General features: G+C 41.6%; 1 protein-coding gene across 1 annotated transcript in view; it reads left to right on the forward strand.

Annotated features, from left to right (window-relative positions):
• The window catches only part of Spta1 (spectrin alpha, erythrocytic 1), a 73,301-nt gene that overhangs the window by 9,897 nt on the left and 51,352 nt on the right, over positions 1-12,052 (forward strand). Inside the window, exons 9-12 of the mRNA XM_060364724.1 lie at positions 609-744; positions 853-954; positions 1,772-1,909; positions 11,349-11,459. Coding sequence (XP_060220707.1) covers positions 609-744; positions 853-954; positions 1,772-1,909; positions 11,349-11,459 — 487 coding nt within the window. The remainder of the gene's footprint in view (positions 1-608; positions 745-852; positions 955-1,771; positions 1,910-11,348; positions 11,460-12,052) is intronic.

Raw genomic sequence — 12,052 nt, forward strand, 5'->3', positions numbered from 1 at the left:
GACTCCAGGAAAGAAAAAAAAAGGTGTAAATTAAGTTTCAAGGTAAAGAGAGTCACAGTAGTTCCAGAATTCTGTCTTGTTAAAAGTTATTAAAAAGTAATCTGTGATAATAAGGCATCGTTTTAGTAGTTAATTCTTAGAGTCAGGAATCCAATCAGTAAACCATCAGGAAATACAAGATAGCACTCATGTTATTATGATTTACAAACTAATGATGAACTTTTCACTTTTTCAATAGACAGTGACCTCACCAGCATTCTCGATTAATAGAGTAAATAGTAGCTAGGATACTCAGGGAAATCCCAACTCTAGCCCCACTCTGATAATTGCATAACAAGTATCCATTTTCTGCCTGGACCATGACACTTTACTCTGATGTAGGTGTGACATTAAGGTGACAGAACTGTAACACACACACAGTGATGTACCTACTCTAGGATCTCCAGCCCGTGTAGAAAGGCTTCATAAACTATTCCTCTGTAGGGGAGGGGAGATATTAGGAGAAGGGGAACACTGAATGCCACAGCTTATCCCATTTATAACCCTTTGTTCATATTCTTTTTAAATCAGTTAACTCATTCCTGTCTTTTACCTTATTTTTCCCACAGGTACCATCGGTTCTTATCTGACTATGATGAGCTCTCAGGGTGGATGAAGGAAAAGACTGCTCTGATCAATGCTGATGAGCTGCCAACAGATGTGGCCAGTGGTGAAGCCCTACTAGCCAGGCACCAGCAGCATAAGGTAAGGAGCAAAGGCTTCCAAATAGGAGAAAGAAGGGAGGGTTTTTGATCAATGTTGAGAAATCTAGGTCCCTTGACACATTTGAGTCATTCTGTTTTATGACTGCAGCATGAGATTGACTCTTATGATGAACGATTTCTATCTGCTGATGCAACTGGCCAAGAACTTCTGGATAGCAATCACGAAGCTTCTGAGGAAATTCGTGAGAAGGTAGGCTGCTTTTACACAGTGTGTGAAGTTTCAGTAACATAGTCAGGCTTCATCTAGCTCATGTTCATATGGTAATCTCTTTGTATAGTGGTCAGTGGGCATCTAAACATGATAATGGTGTATCTGGCATCCATCTGTTTCTTATCATATATGCTGGCTAAACTGAGTCATATGAAATCCTTAGAAGATGAGTGATCGCTCTATTTTGGGCCTCACTTCATAAATTTTCTGACTTCCATCTAATATAAAACCTTTATACCATCTTATCTCCTTGCTTTATATTATCACATTCTCAAACTCATGCTCTAGAGGATAAATTCAGTGATATGTGAACTTCAATAACCTTTGGGTCCCCTACAGTTTCTAGTCCATGATGTACCCTTTGTACAACCTCAAACTAAACTGATTTTTCACCACTGAGGAAGTCAAATGTTTTAGGCCCTACATTTATTCTCCAAACAACAATGTATAACCTAAGTGCTCATATCCTGACATAATTTTCTTATGTTCTGATGTTATTCCTCATCTCTGATGCTCTTCACTGTACATTTCTTGGTAAAATAGTCTTTCTACTTCCTGTATTTTCGTTCCCAAACTGAATTAATCTTTTCTTTGTTTATACATATTAAAACATCCCTCTTTTTCCTACACTGCACTTATTTGCTCGGATGTTGAGACCTTAGGAGAATAGTTCATTTCTTCTTCACTTTTGAGCTTTCAACTGGCATTTCATTTATTTGCTGCTAAGTAAATATAGAATAAAATGTGTTAGTTTATTGGTTAATTTTTTTGATACAGTGTCTGTTCCTTTCTTAAGATGACAACACTTGCCAATGACTGGGCGGCCCTGCGGGAACTCTGGGACAAGTGTCAGCATCAGTACCGCCAGTGCCTGGATTTCCACCTCTTCTACCGAGACAGTGAACAAGTGGATAGTTGGATGAGCAGACAAGAGGTAACAGAAGACAATTGGACAATCTTCAGATACCACCTCTTCTACTCTTTATTTGACTCTTTGACTACTGTCAGCACCCTCAAAGTCATTTCTTTACAACAAACTTGTCTTGGGAATTGAAGGTTGATTTTAGATGACAAAAAGTAAAGGCAAGATTGTAAAAATCCCTTCGTGTGCAAAGGCGGAGAAAGATATTGAAGTACAAGTTGGACAAGGTAGGAAGATCTGCAATTCCAGCACTCAGGAGGCTGAGGCCACAGCAGCATCAGAAGTTTGAAATCAGTCTAATCTACCAAGTGGCGCTCTCTCAACAACTGCGGTTTTAAGGATGTGGCGTAGAGATTTTGACGTCAGTTAAAGGAAATTCAAATGAGTATCAAATTGGTAAGGGTTCAGGAAGAAAAATTTATAATAAGTCAGACAGGATTAATGAAAGATTTCTTAGGGAGAAAGTAGTCTTTTGGGGTAGTTTTGAGAATTTGAATAATAGTGAATTTCTTTTTAATTTAATTTTTTTTTTCAATGCAGTTTATTCAGGAACATTGAACAATCCTCGGACCCCGGGGAAAGCCAGCCCACAGCTTAAATAGCCTCTGGGTAGCCAACCCAGGCGTGCCACGTGGGCAATGCAGATAGGTCCACATACATGGAAGCAAGCCAGATCCTCGGCCTTAGCCAAATGTGGAGTTGTTCGTGACAGAGAGCACTCACCATCGGGAAGGTGGAAGGTGGAAACCAGCTCCATCTTTAAGGCATAGCATTCCGCAGCTCTCTACAGTTCCCCCTTTTTGTTTTAGACGCATCAGGCAAGAGTAGAGGTCTGATCTCTGATATTAGAAATAAATTGGGACTTTGTACAGATGTTCATTTAGGTGTCATCCACCCAAAGAGCATCAGACCCGTCCGATACCTTTTTCTCAGAGGCGGGACCTGGGGCATCAACCCGTATGCAATCAGACATGCTCTTCTCTGGGTCCAAAGCGGCTGACCCTGAGTGCAGTGCTTAGCCTCGCATCCTGAGCGTATCATTTTAGCTTTTTATGGTATCCAACCATGCTTGGGGAGAATGTCCTGCTTCAATGGCTGTAAAGGCCTGAATGATCATGGCTGCATCACACTGTTGTGAGACTCTAATCTTGCATATATACCACAGGCAAACCAAGGAGACCAACACCAGAAGGCCTGCTAACACTCCCATGCCCGCCCATTCCTTCAGATGATTCATGGCTGCAGCAATCCATGTTGATAATCCTGTGGCTAGTCCTGCGTCCACTCCGGTAGAATTTACTGTGACAATGGCCACTCTCAGCTGCTCCATCGTAGTATCGAATTCTCCAGTCCAATTACCTAAAATATAGCTCGACAATTGTTTAGACAGATTTGCAGCACAGGAAAAATTCTCATGTTGTATGCTAGTGACACAAAGTCCAGCATACTTTCATTGACAGCCAGGTTGAGCGATTTGCCATAGGGTATCAATTTGCTCCTGCAAGAGGTCAATCCTCTGATTGAACACCATCAAGCTTCCTTTTAGTTGAGCATTAATTCCTTTATGTACAACTAAGGCATGAGCTAGATTGGCTAAATGATTATTCAGGGTCTGAGCAGTCTGCCCAGTATGACTCATGGCTGATGCCCTGGTGGTAGCTCCAACAGCCGTCAATGAGATGGTAGTAACAATGGTGGCTGTAGTTCCAAGATCCCTTTTCTGTCTGAAGAGAGTCATAGCGTGAGGGGCATCAATGGGCATAGGCACCCAGTGAGGCATGCGAGTAACCAGGGCATACCTAACTTTACTAGCATTCCAGCACTGGGCAAAAAAGCAAGTATCATTACCACAATTACTTGGCTCTATCTGGCTAATAATGAATAAAAATGGGGGATATAGACAAACAGGTGTGGGCTTATAGGAAATATTATGAGAAGCCTTAACCCCTCGTTGGAACATCCTGCGTCAGTTCTAGAACTAGCAGTGGTGGTGTCCGAGGTCTGAGTAGGTTCAGGAGACCATTGCCCCCAGGGGCGAGACGTGCTCCATGCCAATTGACTAACTCCATGTTTTCCTCCAATTTTGAAAGTCATTTAAGGTTCTTAAATTACTTTTTTCCCTTTTTTCTTAAATTTTTCATCAATTACACTTTATTTATTCTGCATCCCCCCATAAGCCCCTCCCTCCTCCCATCCCAATCCCACCCTCCCTCCTCCCTCTGCTTGCATGCCACTCCCCAAGTCCACTAATAGTGGAGGTTCTCCTCTCCTTTCTGATCTTAGTCTGTCAGTTCACATCAAAAGTGGCTGTATTGTCCTCTACTGTGGCCTGGTAAGGCTGCTCCCCCCCCCCAGAGGGAGGTGATCAAAGAGCAGGCCAATCAGATTATGTCAGAGGCAGTCCCTCTTCACATTACTATGTAACCCAATTGGACTCTGAACTGCCCTGGGCTACATCTGTGCAGGGGTTCTAGGTTATCTCCATGAATAGTCCTTGGTTGGAGTATGAGTCTCTGGGAAGTTCCCTATGTTCAAATTTTCTTGTTCTGTTGCTCTCCTTGTGGAGACCCTGTCCTCTCCAGCTCTTACTATTTCCCAGTTCTTACCTAAGATTCCGTTCACTCTGCCCAACAGTTGCCCATCAGGCTCAGCATCTGCTTTGATAGTCTGAAGGGCAGAGGCTTTCAGAGGCCCTCTGTGGTAGGTTCCTAGGTTGTTTCCTGTTTTCTTCTTCTTCTGATGTCCATCCTCTTTGCCTTTCTGGATGGGGATTGGACGTTTTAGTTAGGGTCCTCTCTCTTGCTTAGTTTCTTTAGATGCACAGGTTTTAGTGGGTTTGTCCTATGTTGTATGTCTATATGAGTGAGTATATACCATGTGTGTCTTTTTGCTTCTGGGACAACTCACTCAGGATGATCCTTTCCAGATCCCACCATTTACCTGCAAATTTCATGATTTCCTTATTTTTCATTGCTGAGTAATATTCCATTGTGTAGATGTACCACAATTTCTGCATCCATTCTTCAGTTGAGGGGCATCTGGGTTGTTTCCAGCTTCTGGCTATTACAAATAAAGCTGCTACAAACATGGTTGAGCAAATGTCCTTTTTGTGTACTTGAGCCTCTTTTGGATATATGCCCAGTAGTGGTATGGCTGGATCTTGAGGAAGTGCTATTCCTAGTTGTCTGAGAAAGCGCCAGATTGATTTCCAGAGTGGTTGTACAAGTTTACATTCCCACCAGCAGTGGAAAAGGGTTCCCCTTTCTCCACAACCTCTCCAGCATGTGTTGTCACTTGAGTTTTTGATCTTGGCCATTCTCATGGGTGTAAGGTGAAATCTCAGGGTTGTTTTGATTTGCATTTCCCTAATGGCTAATGAGGTTGAGCATTTCTTTAAGTGCTTCTCTGCCATTCGGTATTCCTCTACAGAGAATTCTCTGTTTAGCTCTGTTCCCCATTTTTTAAGTGGATTACTTGGATTGCTGCTTTTCAGCTTCTTTAGTTCTTTATATATACTGGATATGAGTCCTCTGTCAGATAAAGGGTTGGTGAAGATTCTTTCCCAATCTGTAGGTGGTCGCTTTGTTTTGATGATGGTGTCCTTTGCTTTACAGAAGCTTTTCAATTCATGAGGTCCCATTTATTGGTTGTTGTTCTTAGAGCCTGTGCTGTTGGTGTTCTGTTCAGGAAGTTTCCCCCTGTACCAATGAGTTCTAGGGTATTTCCCACTTTTTTTTCAAGCCGATTTAATGTGTCTGGTTTTATGTTGAGGTCTTTGATCCACTTGGACTTCAGTTTTGTGCAGGGTGACAAGTATGGATCTATTTTCATTTTTCTACATGTAGACATCCAGTTAGACCAGCACCATTTGTTGAAGATGCTATCTTTTTTCCATTGTATGGTTTTGGTGTCTTTGTCAAAGATCAGGTGTCCATAAGTGTGTGGATTTATTTCTGGGTCCTCTGTTCGGTTCCATTGATCCACCATTCTGTTTCTATGCCAGTACCATGCAGTTTTTAAAACTGTTGCTCTATAGTACAACTTGAGATCAGGGATGGAGATACCTCCAGAAGATCTTTTATTGTAGAGGATTGTTTTAGCAATTCTGGGTTTCTTGTTATTCCATATGAAGTTGAGAATTTTCCTTTCCAGGTCTGTAAAGAATTGTGTTGGTAATTTGATGGGCATTGCATTGAATCTGTAGATTGCTTTTGGTAAGATGGCCATTTTTACTATGTTAATCCTACCAAGCCATGAGCATGGGAGATCTTTCCATCTTCTCATATCTTCTTCTAATTCTTTCTTCAGAGATTTGAAATTTTTTTCATACAAGTCTTTGACTTCCTTGGTTAGGGTTACTCCGAGGTACTTTATATCATTTGTGGCTATTGTGAAGGGTGTTGTTTCCTTAATTTCTTTCTCAGCCCTTTTGTCTTTTGTATACAGGAGGGCTACTGATTTTTTTTGAGTTAATTTTGTATCCTGCCACTTTGCTGAAGGTGTTTATCAGCTGTAGGAGTTCCCTGGTAGAGTTTTTGGGGTCACTCACGTATACTATCATATCATCTGCAAATAGTGATAATTTGACTTCTTCCTTTCCAATTTGTATCCCCTTGATCTCCTTCAACTGTCTTATTGCTCTAGCAAGGACTTCCAACACTATGTTGAAGAGATATGGAGAGAGTGGGCAGCCTTGTCTTGTCCCTGATTTCAGTGGGATTGCTTTAAGTTTCTCTCCATTCAGTTTGATGTTGGCTATAGGCTTGCTGTATATCGCCTTTACTATGTTTAGATATGTGCCTTTTATCCCTGATCTCTCCAATACTTTGAACATGAATGGATGTTGGATTTTGTCAAAGGCTTTTTCAGCATCTAGGGAGATTATCATGTGGTTTTTTCCTTTCAGTTTGTTAATATGGTGGATCACATTGATGGATTTCCATATATTGAACCACCCCTGCATACCTGGGATGAAGCCTACTTGGTCATAATGGATAATATCTTTGATGTGTTCTTGGATTCGGTTTGCAAGTATTTTATTAAGTATTTTTGCATCAATGTTCATAAGGGAGATTGGCCGGAAATTCTCTTTGTTGAGTCTTTGTGAGGTTTAGGTACCAAGGTGACTGTGGCTTCATAGAATGAATTTGGTAATATTCCTTCTGTTTCTATTTTGTGGAATAGTTTGAAGAGAATTGGTGTTAGCTCTTCTTTGAAGGTTTGGTAGAATTCTGCGCTGAAGCCATCTGGTCCTGGGCTTTTTTTGGATGGGAGACTTTTGATGACTGCCTCTATTTCTTTGGGGGATATAGGTCTATTTAGTTGATTTACCTGGTCCTGGTTCAGCTTTGGTAAGTCAAATCGATCAAGAAAATTGTCCATTTCATTTAGATTTTCAAATTTTGTGGCATATAGACTTTTGAAGTAAGTCCTAATGATTGTTTGGATTTCCTCAGTGTCTGTAGTTATATCCCCCTTTTCATTTCTGATTTTGTTGATTTGGGTGGTGTCTCTCTGCCTTTTAGTTAGCCTGGCTAAGGGTTTGTCGATCTTGTTGATTTTCTCAAAGAACCAGCTCTTGGTTTCATTGATTCTTTGAATTGTTTTATTTGTTTCCAATTGATTGATTTCAGCCCTGAGTTTGATTATTTCCAGCCGTCTACTCCTTCTTGGTGTGTCTGCTTCTTCTTTTTCTAGGGTTTTTAAGTGAGCCATTAGGGTGCTTAAATGAGCTGTCTCGAATTTCTTTTTGAAGGCACTTAGTGCTATGAACTTTCCTCTTAGCACTGCTTTCATTGTGTCCCACAAGTTCGGGTATGTTGTGTCTTCATTTTCATTGATTTCTAGAAAGACTTTAATTTCTTTCTTTATTTCTTCCCTGACCCAGCTGTCATTTAGTAACAAGTTGTTCAGTTTCCATGTGTGTGTAGGCTTTTTGTTATTTCTGTTATTGTTGAGGTCCAGCTTTATTCCATGGTGATCAGACAAGATACATAGGATTATTTCAATCTTCTTGTATTTGTTGAGGCTTGCTTTGTGACCCACTATGTGGTGTATTTTGGAGAAGGTTCCGTGAGGTGCTGAGAAGAAGGTAAATTCTTTTGTGTTTGGGTGTAAAGTTCTGTAAATGTCTGTTAGGTCCATTTGATTCATGACCTCTGTCAGAGACATTGTTTCTTTGTTTAATTTCTGTTTGGTTGACCTGTCCTTTGTTGAGAGTGGGGTGTTGAAGTCTCCCACTATTAATGTGTGTGGATCTATATGTGCTTTAAATTTTATCAATGTATCTTTCACAAATGTGGGTGCCCTTGTATTTGGGGCATATATGTTCAGGATTGTGATGTCTTCCTGGTGGAAGTGTCCTTCCCCATCTCTTTTGATTAATTTTGGTTGAAAGTCTATTTTATCAGATATTAGAATGGCTACTCCTGCTTGCTTCTTGGGTCCATTTGCTTGGAAAGTCGTCTTCCAACCCTTTACCCTCAGGTAATGTCTATCTTTGTGTCTTAGGTGTGTTTCTTGTATGCAACAGATTGCTGGGTTTTGTTTACGTATCCATTCTGTTAATCTGTGTCTTTTTATTGGAGAGTTGAGTCCATTGATGTTGAGAGAGATTAATGACCAGTGGCTGTTAGATCTCTTGATTTTGATGTTGGCTGTGGTCATCAGGTTGTGTGCTTGGTTGCTTTTTGTTTTACTGAAGTGAGGTTATTTATTTCCTGTGTTTTCTTGAATGTAGCTAGCTTTCTTGGGTTGTATTTTCCCTTCCAGTGTCTTCTGTAATGCTGGATTTGTTTGTAGGTATTGTTGAAATTTGTTTTTGTCATTGAATATCTTGTTTTCTCCATTTATGAGGACTGAGAGTTTTGCTGGGTAGAGTAGCCTGGGCTGACATCTGTGTTCTCTTAGGGTCTGCATGATATCTGTCCAGGCCCTTCTGGCTTTCATAGTCTCTGTTGAAAAGTCAGGTGTGATTCTAATGGGTTTGCCATTATATGTTACTTGGCCTTTTTCCCTTGCAGCTTTTAGTATTTTTTCTTTGTTCTGTATACTTACTGTTTTGATTATTATGTGGCGGGAGGATTTTCTTTTCTGGTCAAATTTGCTGGGTGTTCTGTAGGCCTCATGTATTCTAATTGGCCTCTCCTTTAGCTTGGGGAAATTTTCTTCAATGATTTTGTTGAAAATATTTTCTGGGCCTTGGAGAAAGGAGTCTTCTTTTTCCTCTATACCTATTATTCTTAGGTTTTGTCTTTTCATATTGTCTTGCATTTCTTGGACGGTCTGTGTCAGGAATTTTTCAGATTTAACATTTTCTTTGACAGATACATCGATTTCTTCCATTGTATCTTCTACACCTGAGATTCTTTCTTCCATCTCTTGTAGCCTGTTGGTTATGCTTACCTCTGTAGTTCCTGTTTTCTTCCCTAGATTCTTCCTTTCCATTATTTCTTCCATTTGTGTTTTCTTTAATTTTTCCAATTCTATCTTCAGGTCTTGAGTTGTTTTGTTTACTTCCTTCACCTGTCTGATTGTACTTTCCTGTTTTTCTTTTAGTTCCTTCAACTCTGTTTCTTTCATTTCATTCAGTGTTTTAAGCATTTCCTTTCTAAAGGCCATAAACTGTTTGGCTGCAGCTTCCTCTATTTCTTTACGGATGGCAATATTCTGTTTGAGTTTATCTTCCTCTATGTCTTTACGAATCTTATTTGTTTCCTCTGTTATCATCTTCATGAGCATACTTGTTAGGTCACCTTCTTGGATTTCAGTTATGGTGGGGTGTCCAGGGCTACTTGCCCCTGGGTAACTGGGTTCTGGAGATGCCATATTGCTCTGTCTTTTGTTGCTTGAGCTTTTACGCTGGCCTCTACCCATTGTGTTATCTTAGGAGTTTGGGGTTATTTTCTGGTGGTTCCTGGGGATCCTGTGGTGGAGAGAATCCCCTTTGCAGAAAGCTGGATTTTCCTGAAGGATGTCTTCTCAGCTTTTTGGGTATAGTCCCTGGATGGCTGGTGTTTTTTCAGGAGTTGCTCACCTCAAGGATATAGACCTGAGTGGTAACTGTGGTCTTTGTTTGTCGAGAGGGTTCTCCTCTCACCCAGGGAAGTCCTGAGGGCAGCTGCCCTGTTTCTGGGTTTCTTGTTGCAAATTTAATGATCAGCTGCTGTGACCCAGTTGGACATCAGGCGCGCCTCAACTGTTTTGTGCTTGTGTCTGGAGCACAGCTGAGTGCTGGCGCCTCGGCCCCACTAGACTACTAGACTTTTTCTAGGGAAGGATTGGGTGATTTAGATCAGTACAGTTTCCTTCCTTCCCCGTGGATTCTCTGGAGACACGGACTCCTAGTGTCTTTTTTTTTGCCCTGGTGCACACTGCTCAGTGTCCGCCAGCTGGCTGGCCACAGAAATTTGCCTGTGCCTGGAGCACAGCTGTGTGAGGGCGGCTCAGTCTCTGCCAGCTGTCTGGTGTGCAGAAACTGCCTGTGTCTGCCTTTGCGGCTTTTGGGGGCCCGAGTGCTTCCCTCAGATGGGTAATTTTCCGGGGACCTTTTCAGGTTGGGGGTGAGCTGAGTGCTCTGAGATCAGACCCGCCGTTTCTATCTCCGGCGGCGAATCAGGCGCGCAGGCAGGCAGGGCTCTGTGCTGGAACCTGGGTCCCCGGCTCTGGCTCCGGGCTGGCTCCTGGGGTGCCCGTGGAACCCGCCCGAGTCTTTTCCAGGGGATGTCTGGGTGACCTAAGGCCGGTCCCAGTCGTTTCCTGTACCCTGGGGTTATCTCTCGACTGAAAATTCCAGTCTCTGATAGTGTGGTGCCCAAGGTTCAGTCTGGGACCGTGACCAGAGACACTGGCTTGTGGCTCTGGGCTGGGGCTGGGGCTGGCGGCCGGCAGCCAAGCGTCTGGCGGAACCGGGATCTCTTCCGAGGTTTAGCCGGGTGAGTTAAAAGCTGATTGAATCCCCCACCGTGGGGTATCCTCTCACCTGGGAAACACAATGACTGTGTTTTATGGCCGAGAGTTCTGATTGCTGTTCACTGTGCTGATCCTGCTGTGCTGCTGCTCAGAATGAGAGTCCTCCCGGCGCCGCCATCTTGCCCCTCCTAATTTAAATTTTTATATTAATTACAGTTTATTTACTTTGTATCTCAGCTGCAACCCCCTCTTTCACTCCCTCCCAACCCCACCCTGCTTCCCTCATCTCCTCCCTGCCCCTCTCTAGAGAGTTTCATGTAGATAGGCCCACACATAAAGTTAAGAAAGTTGTGTGCAAGCACTAAAGGATTGGGGTCTAAGATCATGGTATTACAAGTTACTTTCTATGCAATGCCTTTATTTGTACAAATTCTCACCTTGCTCTCTAGTTTCCTAGACTCCTTCCTTTGTCCTTGTCTCAGAAATATTCAATATTGTCTCTTGCCAATGAGGAAATCTGGGATGTATCTGTCTTCTGCAGGCCTTCCTGGAAAATGAGGACCTGGGAAACTCAGTGGGCAGTGTAGAAGCCCTTCTTCAGAAGCACGATGACTTTGAAGAAGCATTCACTGCTCAGGAAGAAAAGATTATAGTAAGTAATGCTTCTAGCTGGACATTTACTTCCTAATTACACACGCTCTTTACATACACACCTCTAAAGAGAGTCACCTCTGTGACTACAAGACCTAACAGGAGGGCCGTTCCTTATAAATTGTCACTCCTTCCTTTGTTGTTGATGATATCTTCTTAATATGACTTAAAACATTGTGGTTTGATTTTGTGAGCATATAGAATTTTTATATAGTGTGAAAGTGAAAACCAAATCAAGACTTACCTTTTGGAAAAAAAAAAAACAGGGAGAATATCCACAGCAAAAAAAGTTATCCATTTTATCAATCAATTTTATAATCTTCAAAATATATTTAGGAAGGGGTTTCAAGGTTACAGGACATCATTTCTTCTAAGAAAGTACATATTTTGTATTATGTATTTTGAATTGCAAATAAAAATGCTATGTGTATCTATCCAACATAGAATCGTTACTTACATATTTGAAAGACTTTTTCATTTTCAATAATATTTTTTTTGTTTTTTTGTTTTTTAACTTTTGACTTTATTTGGTTATTTACATCCCAATCATAGTCTCTATCCTCTCCTCTTATTCCCACTCTCCTTCCTTCTTTC

Source organism: Meriones unguiculatus, chromosome 11 (genome assembly GCF_030254825.1).
Source record: "Meriones unguiculatus strain TT.TT164.6M chromosome 11, Bangor_MerUng_6.1, whole genome shotgun sequence".
NCBI classification, from domain to species: Eukaryota; Metazoa; Chordata; class Mammalia; order Rodentia; family Muridae; genus Meriones; species Meriones unguiculatus.